Source organism: Doryrhamphus excisus, linkage group LG2 (assembly GCF_037039965.1).
Source record: "Doryrhamphus excisus strain RoL-2023G ecotype Guam linkage group LG2, RoL_Dexc_Guam_v1.1, whole genome shotgun sequence".
Classification (NCBI taxonomy): domain Eukaryota; kingdom Metazoa; phylum Chordata; class Actinopteri; order Syngnathiformes; family Syngnathidae; genus Doryrhamphus; species Doryrhamphus excisus.
In genome coordinates this window covers 28,481,469-28,502,311 of record NC_136358.1, presented here as the reverse complement: position 1 = coordinate 28,502,311, position 20,843 = coordinate 28,481,469, and the positions used below count along the sequence as shown (strand labels likewise).

Sequence of the window (20,843 nt, the reverse complement as noted above, 5' to 3'; positions counted from 1 at the left end):
ACACACACACACCTGACAACCTTCCAGCATTCTAACACTGCAGAGCCGTCATCACCAGCACACTTTTTCTTGCCCAGTTGCTACTATGTACCATCGTATTTGACATTGAACACATTCCATCCCTGTGTTGCTTTACCAGCAGGTAAAACACACAACCTTTACCTTCACCGCACAAACAATTTTTTTTTTTTATTAAGTGTGCGTGAATGACAGCGAAAAGTCAGTCCTGATGTGCAAGAGGCTGTGAAAGCCCGGGGTATGTTCCCCTCATTAGCCCAGGGATGCAACCAACGGCTCAGCCTGCCCATGACTCATCAGCAGTAGCACGATGTATTTACTCACAAAGGCATATTCATACGCGCACCAACCTCCCAGCAAAAAACATGTACAGTCTAATGCCCATAAATTGCCTGCTGGAGCTAAAATTGAGTGGAAAATAACATGGCTGCTCACTGCAAAAACAAAATAATACTGCGCCGGTGCTTATTCAGGAGGCATCACAAGGTCAGACGTAACAACACGGTATGTGTACTGGTGGCTCTGGTCTTCCTTGCTGGTCATACCACAGAACTGTTTCCCACACCCAGGCAAACTGTCACATTTAAATCAACAGATTGGAAGTGACTTCCTGACAAGTGGAGTCTTACCTGGGACCGTCGGTGCCGTCGTATGCACCGACGGTGACGTTACGGAAGAGCTTCCTCTTGGCTTTCTCGCTACGTGTTTCTGCAACACATACGCTACATTTTTATTTCATCAGTTTGTGTCATGACACCTTCCCCGTCTTTTCATGCAGAATGAGATTGAATGAATCTAGCGCGTGGCTTCCGCGCTGAACGGTTGCAAAAAGCCTTGTCAGCATTGCTGTGTACTGTACATGGCGTTGGATGCAACGATCATGTCCAACGCCAAGGGAGAAGTCATATTGGCAACCCAAGGGATCTTTGTGCCGTACAGTTTAGGGATGTGACCCGTGTACTCTTTGGTCCGCACTGCACGGCACAATCTGCCATCTGTGGGCGTGTCCGCATGGATCACAGGCCTGTAGGATCTCAACTACGTGTCCATCTCCTGTCCCAGATGTTTGAACACTTCACCTCCATAAACGGACAAAGATGGGTGCCTAAGATGAAAGCAGCATGACGCCATTGCTCAGTAGAGATGAGAATTGTGCTGCACTCTGTTCAACTATTCATGCTGCCTTTCAGGTAAGGGCACCATTTTATTTCCATGCTTTATTTAATAATAATAATAATAATAATAACAATAAATAATACAGAGAGAATTTGGGGAGGTCTCTAGACCGAAACCGTGACTGTATGTAGACCAGCCAATGACTGCCTGAACAGTGACTGGAAGTCTAAGTAATGATAGTCCGACCCAACAGGACTGTCATTAGTTGGACAGTCCTGACGCCATTAATCTTAATGAAACCTTCAATTACACATCTTACCTGATCGATTGTCCTTACTGCCGGCAGCCACTTCCTCCACGCAGTCCGAGGGGAACCAGCCAGTGCGACCTTTCACCGTTCCCTCCCAGTAGCCCCCCTCACCGACGCTCAACACTGCCAAACAGAGAAACATATACATGACACTGATGCTTTTTTTTTTTTTCTGCGCCGATTACGAGTCTCACCTTTAACTTTGTCCCCTTTGTTGAGTGACAGCTGTCTGTCTCCACTGGCAGAGTGGGCCCGAGTAGCCACGTACACACGCCCGGGCACTGCACTGTACAACCTCTTCACTTGACCTCCCCCACTGCCTGCAGGGGCCGCCCTACGGAATGAAGGTCAAGACACAAAGAATCTCTAACAAACACATACATTTGCTATTGTACAGCAGGGCGCGTTGCATTGCATTTGTCACACTTTAATGTTTTGGATTATTAAACAAATTTAATTAGTCAATGGCAATGTGACTGAACACAAAATGTAGTTTTTAAATGAAACGTTTTGGTAATGGTTTAATTTCATTTCAACATGCATCAGATTACAATTGAATGCATCCCATAATCAGTTCCCAGTTCCACATGTCCAAAAGGAGTAGGAAGAAGCAAAGCTTATTAAATCCTACCCCTCCATCTGGTACTTTTACAATCAGTAACTGTTACATTTGTTCACTTCCTGCTTTCCTAATATAGTTTAAGGTTGTTTTTTTTTTCATTCATTCATTTTCTACCGCTTTTCCTCACGAGGGTCGCGGGGGGTTCTGGAGCCTATCCCAGCTGTCTTCGGGCGTGAAGTGGGGTACACCCTGGACTGGTGGCCAGCCAATCAGAGGGCACATATAGACAAACAACTCACATTCATACCTATGGACAATTTGGAGTGGCCAATTGAAACCTGGTCTCCTAGCTGTGAGGTCTGCGTGCTAACCACTAGACCACCGTGCCGCCCTCCTTTTTTTTTGTCACGTACCGAAGTACTCGGTGATATGAGCATCCAATGCCAAAATGGGTACCATAGTAAGTGTCGATATAGTGATATATATAGCACATCATGACTGGTTCAAGACTCTTCATCCTTGTATTTAGCAAACATCAACTGCTTGTATTGTTTCTTGTTTCTTGAATTGTTTGAGGGTCTTACTCAATCCATTTGGATTTGAACTCAATCCGTTTTAATATTAAAGGAGAAAAAAAATCCAAACATACATGACCCTGTGTTAAAAAGTGATTGCCCCCCTGTTAACTGAGATGAAACCACAGTAAGTAAGAGCCATTATCCACAAATGGCGAAAACATGGAAGAGCGGTGAACCTTTGGCTCAGTTAAGGTCAATGTTCATTACTCCACCAAAAGAAAGACACTGGACAAACGCAGCCTTTATGGCAGACTTCCAAGATGAATAAAAAGAACGGAAAGGTTGTCTCGATTTTCCCAGAAAACATCTTGATGATCCCTCGAGATCTTTGGGAAAATACTCTGCGGTCGGTGACAAAGCAAGGGGAAGGGGGGCAAACACTTTTCACACTACGGTATATTGAGGCCATGACATCTTCCTGTTTCCTGCCAGAATGCTCACCAGCAGCCACTCCAATGTGACATTCTCATGGTTATAATTAGTAGGAGAATGTGAGAATGTGAAAGTGGGGCAAGTGAAGCTCACTAGAGTTTATAAATGGCCTTAAAAGGACCTGATTAGGTAGAGAACCAACCGGTCTCCAAGGGCCCCCTTACCCCGGCCTTCCTCGTGGCTGCCTATGCCTCTCCTCTGTGTCACTCTGGCCTCCTCTTCCTCGCGATGGTGAACGGGTGCGATTTCTGGGGCTGCTGGAGCTTCTCAAGCCAATGGAAGCTCTTCGGTGGGCCTGCGGAAACGCATCCATGTCGACTGAGTCCGTGTATGGAAGGTATAATAATGAGCCTATCATAGAAGCGGAGGTGGGGATATAGATACTATACCTGAGCTGGGTTAGGAGTTGTTGCGGCCTTGTTGGGAATAACCACGGGATCAGAGTGGGCCATGGTGTTGTCGCTGTTAGCACGCAGTAAAGGATGGGACTGGAGCAAGGGAAGAGGCAGCGTATGGGCGCTTTCTTTTCGCTTGGGGACATATTTGGGTGATTCCAAAAAGGGCACTATAAGAGGGAGAGTTGAAAGAGAAGAAGGTGAAACAGAGTAAAAAAAAAAAAAAGACTTTCAGACAAAGCTCAACGGCATGAAAACTCACCTATATCTGAATCTTTGTGGTTTTTGATGATTTCCCCGAGTTCAAAGTGACCAGACATTACAGCCAGCTGCAAAAGAGGTTAGACAGTAATGCTGATAATCTTTCCAGGGTCAAACTCTCCATCAGCACCTTTATTAGGTGTACAAGCAATTTAATAACTTAACTGTTATAATAGTATAATAATAGTGTAAAAAGAAGTTAACATTGCTTCTTAATGAACCTTTTATGCATTATTTATACAATATATTAGCACTCGGGCGGCATGGTGGTCGAGTGGTTAGCGCGCAGACCTCACAGCTAGGAGACCAGTGTTCAATTCCACCCTCTGCCATCTCTGTGTGGAGTTTGCATGTTCTCCCCGTGCATGCGTGGGTTTTCTCCGGGTACTCCGGTTTCCTCCCACATTCCAAAAACATGCTAGGTTAATTAGCCACCCCATAGGTATGAATGTGAGTGTGAATGGTTGTTTGTCTATATGTGCCCTGTGATTGGCTGGCCACCAGTCCAGGGTGTACCTCGCCTCTCGCCCGAAGACAGCTGGGATAGGCTCCAGCACCCTCCGCGACCCTCGTGAGGATAAGCGGTAGAAAATGAATGAATGAATTACAAAATCGTATCCATCCATGTAAAAGCTTCTGCTCCTATGAAAGTGACAGTGATAACTAAGAAATGTTGCCTGTGCTCCGGCTGGAAGACCAGAATCAACAATGTATCCCAGTAAGCCTTATGTTGATTCAGTAAGTGATCCTGAATCAATACCGTCTACCTCAGCACCATCTGCAGATTTTCCTGCAGCTTCTCTTGCCGATTCTACTTCCTCCCCACAATAAAACACATGGATAAAAGTAAGGTGTTCCCGGTTCAGTACTCTTTGACATTATTTAGTGTATCTTATATATTAGTTTAGTGGGATCTTAGAATGATCAACTATTCAGAAATTAGGTTAACAACATTCCACAATTAGTCAACAAAGTCAAGCAAATTTGATTGGAGACCAGTAGCTCTCACAAGAAAAGACCTTGGTGACCCCTCATATAGCCAGGGGTACATTTAAATATTTACACTGCATCATGGGAAACCCTGATCGGAACATCCCTACACATCAGCGTAGAAGTTCCCAACACTTGACATTAACTTTGATATTATAGAGCTTCTATTGTGAAGGAGAGCTTGTTGTTACCTGAAAAGGGTTCTGACCATGTTTGTTCTTTGCTTCCTTGTTTGCCCCCCTGTACAAAAGAACACGGACACAGCTTTCCTAGGAGAGAAGGACGGTGATCAGTCATGAGCATTTTCCCTTGATAAGATGTTGTATTGTTAAAAGGGGGGATGAGTTCTACTTGCTTTGTTGTACAGGGCACAAATGTGAAGCGCAGTATTCCCTGAGGCGTTCTGAGAGGATGCGTCTGCCCCATAAAACAGCAGATGCTCCAAGTGTTGGGCAAAGCCATTCTGGCAAGCCTTGCAGAGTCAAAAGAGTAACGCAAATATAAACACATGACGACAGGTTAAAGACGACGGGCTCAAATGAAATAATAAGGGGAAACCGCCAAAGAAAAACCTGCTATTTTCCTAACCACGAAGCAGAAGAAAACCAAAATAAAATACCATGACAACGGGCTGGCAGTATGCATTCATGAGAGTGGCACAAAGAGGAAGCAGTGCACTTGCATCATTCTACACACACAACACGAGGTCACGTCTACGTATGAGCTGGAATTAGCACCATGATGAGTCACGCCTGAACAAGTATCGAGATGGATTTAGCCACGTATTATAAATTGTTTGAGCCTTGAACGGCTGCTGGGGTTGATGGCATGATGTTCTGAGAAGTACCTTATGTATTTCTTCCATTCCAAATTCCTCTTCATCCCTGTGCTATGGAAGAGGAAGAAGGAGAGAGAATGGAAAGATGAGGCTGGAAGAGGATAATGATGATGATGAGGAGCAGTAATTGTGACGTTTTGAAGTGGATATACGGATAAAATGATAGAAACATGAACACACAAGCAAAATATCAATAGACGACTTCCCCTTTGAACTGGTATTTCGGAAAGCGTCCAGATGGAGAATACCTGATGAGTCTCATCCCAGCCATTCTCATCCCTTGTCCCCAACTTGGCCTTGTAGTAAAGCAGAGTCTCACAGCAGGAGGTGTCGCCCCCTGTCAGGACTGTGTGGTACAGCGGGGTCAGGCCACAGCGGTCTTTGTAGTTTGGAGAGCTTCCCAACGACAAGAGTGCCTGGCAGGGACACGCGATACAAAGATGTCCCAATCTCACAGCCTTGTCAAGGGGAAATACAATGTGTGTACTTTCTCCAGTATACTGACTTTCACAAAAGTGAGCCCACCGAGTCTGGAGTTGCTAGTAGCCATTATTTCGCACTGCAATCTGTGGGTCTACTCGAGTTTTTAAAAACACAAAAAAACGTGTAATGACATTCGAAACTTCAGACTGTCCAGTGTCTACTTGGGGATCCAACACATACGCCTGTATGTCAAAAGCGGACATTTTAAAAAGACAAATCGCTGTTTATTTTGAACTCCTATACCGTCTATCAACTCCGATAAAGTTGGGTTCGGCAGCTATCCAGAAGTCCTTGTGAGCACTTGGACGTGTGTGACCAATGGGCATGCCTGGAGGAACTAATTAAAACTGTTTTCCCGGGAAGAAATCCAAAGAAATGCAGCTGAATAGGTGCAGATTCTGGAAGATCTGTTGGTTATTGTGTCTACGGGAGTCCACAACTCAATAAAATGAGCAAAATAGGTCCCCTTGAAGGCAGTGCTAGATAACATAGACTACCGCGTTCGGCAGTTATCCAGAAGTCCTTGTGAGCACCTAGATGTGTGTGACCAATGGGCATGCCTGGAGGAACTAATTAAAACTGTTTTCCCGGGAAGCACAAAATCCAAAGAAATGCAGCTGAATAGGTGCAGATTCTGGAAGATCTGTTGGTTATTGTGTCTACGGGAGTCCACAACTCAATCAAATGAGCAAAATAGGTCCCCCTGAAGGCAGTGCTAGATAACACAGACTACTCTATAGTACTGTCGGGTTCGGCAGCTATCCAGAAGTCCTTGTGAGCACTTAGACGTGTGTGACCAATGGGCATGCCTGGAGGAACTAATTAAAACTGTTTTCCCGGGAAGCACAAAATCCAAAGAAATGCAGCTGAATAGGTGCAGATTCTGGAAGATCTGTTGGTTATTGTGTCTACGGGAGTCCACAACTCAATCAAATAAGCAAAATAGGTCCCCCTTGAAGGCAGTGCTAGATAACACAGACTACTCTATAGTACTGTCGCGTTCGGCAGTTATCCAGAAGTCCTTGTGAGCACTTAGACGTGTGTGACCAATGGGCATGCCTGGAGGAATTAATTAAAACTGTTTTCCCGGGAAGCACAAAATCCAAAGAAATGCAGCTGAATAGGTGCAGATTCTGGAAGATCTGCAGGTTACAATGCTGTTGTAATGTGTGATGTAACTTACCATCAGCCCCACGTGATTGTGAACCCTGACAGCTTTGTGCACAGCAGTCAGGCCATCTCTGCTTCTGAAGTCAAAATGAGCTCCGCCCTGAACCAGAGCCCTGATGCTTTCCACTGGAAGGCCTGACTGTGCGACCAGAGTCAGGGGGGTCTCTGGCTCACAGAGGGCAGGTCAAAAATATGAGTTAAAAAAACATCTTACAGTTTTAGACTTTACAGTAGCACAATGTTTACAATTAAAACGTGGCCAGCTCACCCCCACTCTCCAGGTCATGGAAGTTTGGATCAAGACCTTTATCGAGGGCTTTAACCATTTTCTCCAGCGCTCCAGTCTGTACATAATCCATGAACTTCTTCAGACTGGCCTGAGAAGTTGCCAGTGAATGTGAGTGGGCTTGTGAATTGCTTCCAAGACTAAACGAATAAAGAAATAAACAAATTACCTTAGTGCTGAGCTTGGAGAGAGCCTTTTCATCCAGAGCTGTCTGCTTATACACTCTTGTTTTGTACCTAAACTGCAAAGCAGAAAAGATGGGTTTTAAGTGTATTTAAAGGAAAATAAACTTCTGATGCTACAGTCTTACTGACTGTTAATCATATCATATCACAGCGGTGATGATGATGATGATGTCACTGGATTCATTCAACAGAAGTAGCAGAATGCACATCAGATAAGCGAAACATTGCATTTGCACAACTGAATGCCAAAATATACAAACTGCTCCAAATGGCCTTTTTGGAGCTCAAAGTGAATGACTGGCAATAAAATAGAGGTTTAAACTACAGGAGGCTTTGTGTACTCACGCCAGCCTCAGTCATCCACATTGCTCATGTTTAAAATAAGACGAATAAAGGTTTGGAACTGAAAAAAAGAACGACTCAGTAATGCAGCTATGAAGCATAATGAAGTTATCTTTGTTTTGATACTAAGGGCCAAACACATTACATGTGAACATTGAAAATGCATTCATGTAGCTACATTTGTCCTTTTACATTTTGTCCATCCATCCATTTTCTATGTCACTTATCCTCACCGGGGTCGCGGGTATGCTGGAGCCTATCCCAGCTGTCTTTTTGGGCGAGAGACATGGTACATACACCAACACTATTTACTAAATGATATAGAGCAGGGGTCTCAAACTCAATTTACTTGGGGGCCACTGGAGCTAGGGTCTGGGCGAGACTGGGCCGCATCAGGTTTTCCAAAAAAACAAAAAACAAAAACGCATTTATTAAAAATAGAAAAATGAATAAACTTTGCTTTGGTTTCGATTTTCCACAAGAAAAGCTCTGATAAAACATTCCACTGTTCTCAAATATCTTACTTTTTATTTTTCTACACAAAATAAGATGAAAAATAAATAAACAAATCAAGAATAAAAAAATCTATCAATCAGTAATAAATAAATAAATATAATAATAATAATAATAAAACAGCAAATAATAAAAACTTAAGAAAGCACATATAGTTGGTGGGTAGACAAATGATTTTTTTCAGATTAAAATGAACAAAGCATTATTAGAGCCCTGTAGACATGACAAAACACGACTATAGTCACATTTATACTCTTTTTATTTACAACATATTGCGCAACTGCAGGGTCTTGAGACACATGCTAACTCGCAAACTAGAGAGCTAGCGACCTAAACGGTAGCCTTCAAGTTATTTCCTTTAAACTTTAAGCCAAAAACTTACCACTTCCACACGGATAGGGAGGATAACTATTAACAGTTATTTAACCTTTAACATGAACATGAATCAAACGTAATAATTTTTTCTGGGTACATGATACCATACAGCATCCATATCAAACTTTAAACTTTCATATCAAGGCGGGGGGCTCAAACTAGTGTCCTGTGGGCCACATTTGGCCCGCGGGCCGCATGTTTGAGACCCCTGATATAGAGTCTGTGGGATTTGGCATTATATAAATGACATGAATCGCTTGTATAGCAAGACACTTGGATGATGTGGAACCCAGCAATGCTGAGTTCCTCCTAGCGTGCCAATATCAGCTTCACCAGCAGAGGGCAGTGTGAGATCACTGTAACAGCCAAGCATGCCTACTTGCTTTAAAGTGATTTAAAGTGAAAGCCCATCAAAACTGTTGTAGAGGGAATATTTAGTTACATGTGGAAAAGTTAGCAAGAATTACTATAAATATAACACTATAATACTATAAATATCCAAATAGAACTATAGTTTACGGGGATATTTGTCGCATACCTCCAGGTAAGGCACCCCTTTCTCAAAAGACAGTGAGTATTCCTTCATGGTTCTCTCCTCGTCCAAGAACTTGGCGTCCCGTCCCTCTCCTGCTGGCTGGAAGAGGCCGTAGTTGTATACGTCCCACAAGGTGTCACTGAGGGAGCAGATGATCTGCTGCTTGGCATTCCACACCGTACATTCTTGGTCAAACTGGAGACACCTCTGATAGAGAAGTGAAAGTTCAGTGATTTTTTTTTTTTTTTTTAGCTTTTCTACATCCATTTTCTACATTGTACGTATTACATTGTATGTTTTATTCATGAAATACAGTAATAATATATAGCAGGGATTATGTGCAACAATCCATAGTAGAAAGAACAAATGACTGCATGAGCAGATGAGACCCACTGGCCACAAAAGCACCTTGGAAATATGTGCACAAATGCCTTTTACAGTCATTTCTGTGCAGCCATTTTCTCCACACCATTACGTTACATTAAGCCGCAGAGCAGTGCTGACCGGGTTCTAAGAACACAGCACGGAGGTGTAAACAAGATGTATCCATGCGTATTATTCCATTTCAGGGGAGCCGCGAGTAAAACTGCAGAGCTCAGCACATTTCATGTACATCCCCTTTATCCCCTTTCCACTCTTAGCCACGAGCACCCCCCCCCACCCCCACCCCCATAGGTTGCACTGTTAGTTTCTGATAGGGCCAACTAACTCTATTGGCATGGCAACCGGTTCATTAGAGGAGGCAGGCCCCGTTGCCGTAGCGATATGTCCGCAGTCCCTAGGAGGTAGAGCACATGATGAAGGCATACGAGCGAGTATACTGTATACAGTATGTCTACTATAGGTTTGTCCTGAGGTGTGCATTATGTGATACAGGATCCAGTGGTCACATTAATATGGAGCGGATTATGATATTGCAAACTATACACTTCCAATGTGGATTTTTCTGTCTCCACCCACTACAACACTCGTCCATCACAGTCATATTCCAGGCGCTGAGGTGTGTTTATGAATGGTGTACAGAATATTCTGTACCCAGACCCAAGGGCGCATAAGACCAGGCTCATATTCTTTGGTTCTCTTTCCCTCCCCAAACTCATTAAAAGCCAATTAGTAATTACTATAGCATTGAGGGCAGATTAGCTGACATGTAGAACAGCCAGTGAGCATCAGGGAGATAAAAAATTGAGTAAAGATGATTGAGGGGAGGGGTTACATACACGGGAGCGCTGTTTCTCGCCTAGTTATGTTATGTGGCGTGTGGGCTTGTCAATTCTCACCTGCTGCCTCCGCATAAGCCAGAGCTGCGTCAAGTGTGAATTGGAGTCAAGTTTGGTTTCTAAAAACATAACAGCACCACGTCTGACCTTACACATTGATTCAACATGTCTGCGATGAAGTCAAGCTCGCCGTTTTATCACTCTTCCATCACTTGTTGGAATGACAACACTGTGAAATGAGGGGGGGGGGGGCTGCTTCCTGCAAAGCTTGCAGTCAGGAACTGATTCAAAATGAAAACATAAGGCTGCGGTGAAGGAAATATTTTGCAGGATTGATGATCTTGATGGCATTTGGGAGACGACAACTTACATTCATTCATTCATTTTTTACTGCTTTATTCCTCACAAGGGGTGCTGGAGCCTATCCCAGCTGTCTTGGGGCGAGAGGCAGGGTACACCCTGGACTGGTGGCCAGCCAATCACAGGGCACATATAGACAAACAACCATTCACACTCACATTCATACCTATGGACAATTTGGAGTGGCTAATTAACCTAGCATGTTTTTGGAATGTGGAAGGAAACCGGAGAACATGCAAACTCCACACAGAGATGGCCGAGGGTGGAATTGGACCCTGATCTCCTAGCTGTGAGGTCTGCGTGCTAACCACTCGATTACCGTGCAACTTACAATGAAGGCTCAAATAACTTTTAAGAGAAAAGTGGGCACCTACTGTTTGTTTGATGTCCGGAATTCCAATGCGGAACACCATTATGGACAGGAAGGTGTCCTCCAGCGGGGCCATTGTGGTCATGCTGCGCTCCATCAAAGCTCTCCTCTTGTGTGATGCATTCAAGCCCGCGTGATGCTGATTGGCCATGACGACATGATGCTGTGTCTTATTGGCGATTTGATGATGTAAGGTGGTTTGATTCGACGTGTAAGCGATCCCGCGGTTGCCCGGGTGTCCCGACCTCATTGGCCGGTCTGCTCTCTGCCTACCGACCACGATGGCTGCCGGTTTGGCCACCTCGACAACTTTTCCTTCCCAGGACTGTCTTCCTCCTGTCATGTCTTCCTCCAGCAGACCGTCTAAACCTCCATTCTCGATGTCACGTACACCTTCCCCTTTTCCGCTTTCCCTGACCAGGTCCTCTTCATCCTCCTCATCCTCCCCATCTTTGTCATCCTGACCGGGATAAAAGTGCTTGTTATTTCCCAGCATCATTTGTGGTGCAGAGGTCACTGCAGAGACGGCTGAGAGTGACATAGCTGGCATGGAGACAAAACATGGCTATCCCAATGGGAAGGTCTTCATCCTTTGCAACATGCTGTGGAGAACAGGTAGAGAAGTAGGTCACATTGAGTCAGTCCACGCCAACTGGTCCACGATGGTGTGAATGCGTGGAGCACACCGTAAGCTTACAAAGCAGTATGAGGGCCACGCTGATGAGTGGGGTAAAGACAATTACTGTGGAGAAGCTGCACCCATGAAATCTACAGGAAAAATACTACTTGTACTTCCTGTGGTGTGAAAAAGTGTTTGCCAACTTCCTGATTTAAATATTACTCCGTGACAACACAACTGAACACTAAATGTGTTTTTGAAATGAAAATTTATTAAGGGAGGAAAAAAATCATGAGAAATATTTATTATCACGCAAAAGCCGTCGCAAAAAAAAAAAAAAACCCTCAAAAAACGCCGACAATGTTCCATTCACATAATGGACTTTTATATTAACCCGGCTACAGTGATATTGTGGGCATGCCTGGAAGCAGGCCATGGGCGGAATACATTAAAACAGACCGTTTTTGCAGAAATACAACTGAATAGGTGCAGATTCTGGAAGACCTAAAGCTTTCTGTGCTGGTTATTGTGTGCAGCTGCTCTATAGGAGTCCACAACTCAATACAAAGGGCAGAAAAATTAGCATAATAGGTCCCCTTTAACATTGCAGGGCAGCATTAAGAGATTGATTGACAATGGTCAACATCCAATCGGGACGCAGAAAACAAGTAGTGCAGACAGATGAAGGAGGGAAGAGAGAGACGCTCCCACAATGCAATGCTTCTTAAAGGGCTAGGCTCTGTTTGTGTAATTGTATAACATTTCATTAAACATTAGCGTAACATTAACATTAAAAGCTCATTCTTTGCTTTTCAGTGTGGCCCAAATCCTGCTTTGTATTACGCTGGTTACAGACAGGTGTCATGTTCTATCAGCAAACAATCCACAATGTGGGAATGAGCACAGAGCTGGTCCACTTTTTTTTCCCCATTTAGCTACTGGGAAAGGTTGGGGAATAGCATATATAGAAACTGTGAAAGAGCAGACGACAGTGAGTGAGAAATGCAATTTAGCTTCACATTAGGTCAAGATCTTAAAGAAAAACTATGAAAAATAAACCCCTGTTCTATTGACGTAACTGACGTGTATATAAACCAAACTACAGTAACACTCTTATTGTAACAGCTAACACCGAGAACTGTTTGTTTGATGCTACACGGGTATGTTGTATACGCCTCGTTGCGCAAAAAGGAAGACTGCAGATTGAACGGTTTCTCTGCAAGGGAGTGACGGATGCCTTGGAGGCAGGAAGACCAACCTTAGTGGATTTCCCTAGATGCCGGAAAGCGACAAGATGAGCCACTTCCACACACAAACACAATGTACAGCACATGAGTGTGAATGTACATACATGAGCAAATCACATATAGTAAACAAAAACCCAAACATGAGTTACATAAATGAACGAGAAAGAATCAAAACAAACAAGCGTGTCGTTAAAAAAGATGAAACTTCAACTAATCAAATACTGGCTCAGTCGTGAAATATATATTCCATTTCCAGCTGAATGATTCTTTAATGACAAAGTGCCATTAAGATGCTTGTTAGCACTCATAGGGTTTTTCGGAGATGAACACAATCAGTCAAGTGAACCATGAGGGAGAAGGAGAGATGGTTGATTTATGGACAAAATCTCATCCAATATTGAGCTACATCCAGCTTTTCGCACGGAGCAAGATAAGGGACTAAAAAAATAAATAAAAGAAATGACGAGCGGAGAGGAGCAAACTAATTGTCGCATAAAAGTGAGAGGCGGAGTAGTCGTGAGAGGAAGATGGAGGGGTATAGTTTGGGATATAGTTTGGGATATAGTTTGGGATATAGTTTGGGATATAGTTTGCATAAGATGGCGCCAATGGTCAAGAAACTTCCTGTTAGCAGTTTGCTAGTCTACTTGTATTGTGCTGATCTGGTTTAAACCGGTATGTTCACACTGCAGGTCACTTTTGGTGTTTGGTGTACACCAAGGGGTGTCCCATATGTAATAGTTTTACACGCCCATTTGATACATTTTGCGCGTTAAGTTAGAGCAAGGGTGTCCAAATTACGGCACTGTGGCTAAAACAACAACAAAAGAGGAAAATTCAGAAGTAATTTCACAAGAATAAGGTCAAAAGATAACAGAAAAAACTTGTAATCAAATGAGGAAAACGTCGTATTTTCATGGGAAGGAAGTTTAAATAATTCTAACGAGAAAAAAAAATAAATTAAAAAAAAGAATAAACTTGTAATATAGGAAAAATGTCATGTTTGTAGCATAAAGTTTGAATACTAAAGAAAAAAATATATTTTTAAATTATGTAATATTACGAGAAAAAAACAGATCAAATAAGGTTGTAATTTTTAGAAAATTGGGTTGGGGAAAATTTACAATATTTCTAAAGTAAGTCAAAATATTATGACAATAATCTTAATTACATGAAGATTTTTTTAGAGCAGAAATAGAAAGAAGTCAATAATAAAGTCACAATATTAAGATAAAAAAAAAGTAATCAAATGAGAAAAATGGTTGCAATTTTACAGGAAAAGTCGTATTTCACCGATATTACAAAGCTGAAATGCAATTTTTTCCTGAAATATCTAACTTCTTAGAATGTCTACAGGGGTCAATTCCCATTTTTTCACTCATATGTGACCTGTATTTGATTTTTTTCATGTCTCATCCCTAGTAAAAGTGATCCTTTTTCCACCTTTTTGTGTTGTAGTTCTGTAGAAAAGGCCCAAACGCTGAACAGGAAAACAAAGTCGAAACCTGCTATTTTCTGCCTAACATTGCCAAAATCTACCCGTCTGTGTGCAGAGGAATTGTGCAATTCCGTACCAGTGTGTGAAATTTAACACACACTTTTTACACCCTGTTGTGTTGAAAGCAATTGGCACCGTCAGACATTTAATTTCATTTTGCGGGATGGTGTGTCGCTGTGTAAAAAGCACAGACAAATAAACGCTGGGTGTACAGTTTTCGCTCGGATGTGGCTATTTTGTGTAGGTTCACGTGCATCGTGGCCAAGTGGTATAATGTCAACCAGATCCGCCAGTTACTGGTGGCAAGGTAAGGTAAGGTAAGGTATCTGCCCTCTGCTCAGTGTTCGGTCGTTGTTAATATTCCGACTGCATCCGAGGCCTATTTAATTAGACTCCTGCACTTTGTTGTGGCATGATAAAACAGCAAAAATGAGAATATGGTGAGAGCCCTCCCTCGTTGTAAACATGATCTGCTTGAAGTTCCCAGTTCATCTTCAAGCTGCATTCAAGTCAGAAAACCCAATATGAAAAAGGCTTTGTGCACAAGATTACGACTTGGTGCTTTTAGCCTCGGGGACGGGGCCAATCTAGCGTGTAAAATAATAATGATCAGACACCACGACCAGGGGACCTGCATTAAGCGAAGACTGAGAACCAGGGAGTGATTTATCATGATAACGAGGACAGAGATGGATCCATTTGCTCAGAACGTTACAAGCAAAGATGGATGGATGAGATCTGGAGGGAAGGTGTGCTGACACTTTTACTTAATGTTTTTCGCAGGTATGACAAAAATGCGGCAACGGCTTGCTTGAAACCATTTGTCGTGTTTTTGCTCATTGGTCACTTTACTGCAGTGCAATGATGCTAAATATGATCAGATCCCAAATTGATGATGTGTCAGTTGTTTTATATGAAGTGTCCACCGCAGTGAGGCCATGAGGACATGAGTGATGTATGTGTGTTGCTGTTTCTGCTCCTCCACCTGGTATGGAGATAATGGGAATATTCAACCCAATGCACAGTAAAGGATTGATGGACAGGGAATCCATCTGATATTTTCTGGTTTTGTCACTCTCTCCTCCTCTCCTATGTAGGACAGAATGTGTGTATAGATATATTTTCAGTGTTATCAGTCCCCGGAAAGTAGAATTGGAGATCATCCAAGGAACAGATTGTCCCACTTTTACGTCCCGTAAAAAGTAGAGCGGCCAAGTTGTGTCCTCTATATTGCTCTCTTTCATTGGGTTCTTACCCTTCAGCTTCGCTCACGCCGCCAGTAATGAGGAGCGATGGAGTGCACTCAAGGCCCCGCTCAATCACAGGGGCGGACAGGATGTGTCACTGAAACACGGAGACAGGGGCTGTTGTTTGTTTTGTACCCAACACTACAATGTGTGAGTTTCAGAGGGGCGGGCTTGACCGGGGTGGGGTTAAATCCACCCGTGACGAGCACAAATGGAGTGTTGGGTTGTTTACATATATTACATGGGGTAATATACTCATGGGTGACTTTGTGGATCATTCATTCATTCATTCATTCATTTTCTTATCCTCACGAGCGTCGTGGGGGTGCTGGAGCCTATCCCAGCTGTCTTCGGGCGACAACCATTCACACTCACATTCATACCTATGGACAATTTGGAGTGGCCAATTAACCTAGCATGTTTTTGGAATGTGGGAGGAAACCGGAGTACCCGGAGAAAACCAAACTGCTGAGAAAACCAACTGGAATTGAACCCTGGTCTCCTAGCTGTGAGGTTTGCGCGCTAACCACTCGACCACCGTGCCGCCCTTAAACATAACATTCATTCATTCATTTTCTACCGCTTTTTCCTCACGAGGGTCGCGGGGGTGCTGGAGCCTATCCCAGCTGTCTTCGGGCGAGAGGCGGGGTACACCCTGGACTGGTGGCCAGCCAATCACAGGGCACATATAGACAAACAACCATTCACACTCACATTCATACCTATGGACAATTTGGAGTGGCTAATTAACCTAGCATGTTTTTGGAATGTGGGAGGAAACCGGAGTACCCGGAAAAAACCCACACATGCACGGGGAGAACATGCAAACTCCACACAGAGATGGCCGAGGGTGGAATTGAACCCTGGTCTCCTAGCTGTGAGGTTTGCGCGCTAACTAATAACTTAAATAACTAAAAATGTTATTGCCGGGCTGCACGGAGGTCGAGTGGTTAGCGCGCATACCTCACAGCTAGGAGACCCGAGTTCAATTCCACCCTCGGCAATCTCTGTGTGGAGTTTGCATGTTCTCCCCGTGCATGCGTGGGTTTTTTCCGGGTACTCCGGTTTCCTCCCACATTCCAAAAACATGCTAGGTTAATTAGCGACTCCAAATTGTCCATAGGTATGAATGTGAGTGTGAATGGTTGTTTGTCTATATGTGCCCTGGGATTGGCTGGCCACCAGTCCAGAAGTCTCGCCCGAAGACTCCAGCCCCCCCCCTCCCCCCTCGTGAGGATAAGCGGTAGAAAATGAATGTTATTGCCTGATTTTTGGAATGGATTGTGCGCGACCTTGTGCCTGAGCTTCCACATATACGTACAACAAAAATGGAATAGCTCTCAGCGAAGGAAAGCATTTTATGCATATTGAGCACAAAAATCCACCTTTTTTTTAATCTATGAATATCTAACAAAACATAGCTAATCTTGCATCTCAGTAATTATGTGGGTGACTGAATTTGTCTCCCCCAGTTGCCCTGAAAATAAACATCCAATAAGCATCTCTGAGCTGCCTTCCAGCTCAGTCATCCGCATCCTCACCTCACCAAGGACGGTTATTTTTAGGGGAAAAAAAAAACGCTCACCTCAAAGGTTACACCTAGCTCGCCTGATACTTCAAACACGTATGAACACGTGATTCACAAGACACTACACCAAAGGTGTGGATGTACGCAACATGCTAACGTGCATCAAAGTGGGCTATCTTTCCCTTCAGACTGGATGTAATTGGGTCAGCTGGAGCAGGCGCCAAGGGCCTCGTTTGGGCTAAACTTGGCTGGATGGGCTGGGAGACCTCGATGTAGAACACATTAGACACTGACTCTCCCGTTTGTGCAAATATCTTATATGTTAATCAAATTAACAGACGCCTAATGAGATGCAATATTTTTTTAAAAATGCATTAAAAATAGTGCCTTTTCCAAAAAAAATAAGCAGTAGTGGTAGCAATACCCTCACCCTTATCTGCTATTCAAGAGACCCTTTAGGTATTATGGCATACCCCCTGACACCATTGTGGTCCGATAAACTTGTGACTATGTATACATGAGATGACAGAATGCACAGTAAAATGAGTTGGGAAGACATCTGCAATAGGCTGGCCTATCTGGCAACCCTTAACGAAAGCAGGCTCAACATATCCTGCTACTATAACAAGCCATGTTTTATACAGTATACATATACATACACACAGAGCTGTATGTATACGTGTATGTTTGTATAAGAAGGAATTAGGGCCACACTGAAATGAAATTCAAGAATAAAGACATAAAATTCGCAAAATAAAGTCAAAATATGTGAAATATTTTGCAATTTTACAAGAATAAAGTCATAATTTTACCAAAACAATGTGGTGCCATATACATAATATACACTACATACAGTACCTACAGTAAATATAAGTAGAGGTGTGTTAAGGATCTTTTTAACTTACATATTAGTACACAAAAAATATTTTATCAAAATAAAATCTACATTAAAAAATGATATATATAAGTTAACAAATGTAAATCCCTTTTACTTTTTTACTAACTGATATTAATATTACATCCATAACCTATAAGGAATTTTTACAAAATTCATTAAAAAAAAAAATATTTAAATCACAATTATTATGATAATTAGTATAATAATTATAATTATTATAACAATGTTCATTACTATTTTTTTAAACACATAAATAATTTGAAATATTTTAAGAGAAAAATCATAACAATAATAATTATAACCATCGTTATGATGCACGGCGGTCTAGTGGTTAGCGTGCAGACCTCACAGCTAGGAAACCTGAGTTCAATCCCACCCTCGGCCATCTCTGTGTAGAGTTTGCATGCGTGGGTTTTCTCCGGGTACTCCCACATTCCAAAAACATGCTAGGCTAATTAGCCACTCCAAATTGTCCATAGGTATGAATGTGAGTGTGAATGGTTGTTTGTCTATATGTGCCCTGTGATTGGCTGGCCACCAGTCCAGGGTGGACCCTGCCTTTCGCCAGAAGACAGCTGGGATAGGCTCCAGCACCCGCCATGACCCTCGTGAGGATAGAAAATGAATGAATGAATGAATGAATGAATGAACCTATGCCAGAATGAAGTGGAATAAAAGCAGCCACAGACAAATGTGGATGAGATCAAGTTTGTTTGACGCCTTGGGGTTGGATAAACAGCCACAAATAAAGAGTCCTGCAGTGACAGATTCACTTACCTGACATGTCCGCTCACGTAAACGTAACGGTGAGAGACAAAAGTCAACAAGACACTAAATGAATGCTGTTAGACATGGCCGCCAGCGCGGGGACCGTGTCACAGCGCCTGTCGGGGCCCATTACGGTTAGCGTAACGTAATGCTGTGTAATGTCTACTGTACGCTTCACATACGCTTCTTCTCCTCACCTAAAAGCTTCCGTTCGCTTGAATCGAGAGAAAGGAAGGTTAACAAAGAGGGAGAGCAAACAAGTTGAATCTAAGACAACTAAGCAAAGATGTGGACAACTTAACACTATAGCGACATCCATATTAGCAACTAAAAGCCGTACAGTATTTGTAAATAGACAACATGTAGTAGCAGAATAGATTCATACCACATAGCACTGCAACCCTGGATCACATCAGCCCAAGTATATGGCCGCGCTAAATATAAGACGACGCCTCGTTTCTGGAAAGATTTTCTAACTAGTCAGCACTCAGAGGTTTTATCTACCTCTGCATACGCTTTAAAGCAGGAGTCTCAAACTCAATTTACTTGGGGGCCACTGGAGCTAGGGTCTGGGTGAGACTGGGCAGCATCAGGTTTTCCAAAAAAAACACAAAAAGCATTTATTAAAAATAAAATAAATATTTTAATATTATTTAATTAATATATTTAAATATATTAATAATATAAATAATATTATATTAATAATATAATATATATTAATAATATAGTTAAATTAATATATTTATAATTAATATATTAATAAATAAAATAATAAATACACTTGCTTTGGTTCCGATTTTCTACAATAAAAGCTCTGATAAAACATTCCACTGTTCTCAAATATCTTACTTATTTATTTTTCTACACAAAATAAGATGAAAAATAAATAAACAAATCAAGAATAAAGAAAATCAATCAATCAGTAATAAATAAATATAATAATAATAATAAAAACTTAAGAAAGCACATATAGTTGGTGGGTAGACAAATGATTATTTTCAGATTAAAATGAACAAAGCATTATTAGAGCCCTGTAGACATGACAAAACACGACTATAGTCACATTTATACTCTTTTTATTTACAACATATTGCGCAACTGCAGGGTCTTGAGACACATGCTAACTCGCAAACTAGGGGGGCCTAAACAAGCGTCCTGCGGGCCACATTTGGCCCGCGGGCCGCGTGTTTGAGACCCCTGCTTTAACATGTTCCGCTACTGAGCCGTCGCTGTGAAACGAATGCACTTGCAGCACTCGTGACTGATATCGATGCTATTTTGCTAGCTTCAATAACGACAGCCTCTCTCCGATTATCAGCTGATTCCAATTTACCGTCTTCTTTGTGGTTTGGTAAATAACTGCTCCCAGCTATAATTATGATATTCATCATATTAGCAAACAACCATGCAGTATGTTTTTTGTTACTTTTCAAATGTGATTCTTAGTTCACCAGCCTTTAATGTCAGTAAAAAGTAAAAAGCCGGAGCTTGTCGACTTCTATTTAATGGTGGATGTGTTGCAGTTTGTAGGATGTGTTTTTATGGCTGACGGATCTCCCTCGGGGGGTGGGGGGGGGGACTCAGCCTATGTGATAGCGGCGGTGCAAACAGCTCAGTCTGCTTTGGTTTTTAATGAGCTCACAACAATGATGCGTTTATAAGTTCATTAAAAATCATATTGGAGGATAATCCTTGTTTT

At 42.5% G+C, this 20,843-nt stretch overlaps 1 protein-coding gene across 1 annotated transcript in view; it reads right to left on the bottom strand.

Annotated features, from left to right (window-relative positions):
* The window catches only part of LOC131109524 (SH3 and multiple ankyrin repeat domains protein 1-like), a 36,388-nt gene that overhangs the window by 13,081 nt on the left and 2,464 nt on the right, over positions 1 to 20,843 (bottom strand). The window contains exons 2-16 of the mRNA XM_078789065.1: positions 11,344 to 11,941; positions 9,393 to 9,596; positions 7,609 to 7,680; positions 7,422 to 7,530; positions 7,167 to 7,318; positions 5,749 to 5,916; positions 5,510 to 5,551; positions 5,018 to 5,134; positions 4,854 to 4,931; positions 3,674 to 3,740; positions 3,406 to 3,581; positions 3,181 to 3,311; positions 1,639 to 1,778; positions 1,454 to 1,567; positions 648 to 726 (exon numbers count right to left, since the gene is read on the bottom strand). Coding sequence (XP_078645191.1) covers positions 648 to 726; positions 1,454 to 1,567; positions 1,639 to 1,778; positions 3,181 to 3,311; positions 3,406 to 3,581; positions 3,674 to 3,740; positions 4,854 to 4,931; positions 5,018 to 5,134; positions 5,510 to 5,551; positions 5,749 to 5,916; positions 7,167 to 7,318; positions 7,422 to 7,530; positions 7,609 to 7,680; positions 9,393 to 9,596; positions 11,344 to 11,889 — 2,195 coding nt within the window. The 5' untranslated portion in view covers positions 11,890 to 11,941. The remainder of the gene's footprint in view (positions 1 to 647; positions 727 to 1,453; positions 1,568 to 1,638; positions 1,779 to 3,180; positions 3,312 to 3,405; positions 3,582 to 3,673; positions 3,741 to 4,853; positions 4,932 to 5,017; positions 5,135 to 5,509; positions 5,552 to 5,748; positions 5,917 to 7,166; positions 7,319 to 7,421; positions 7,531 to 7,608; positions 7,681 to 9,392; positions 9,597 to 11,343; positions 11,942 to 20,843) is intronic.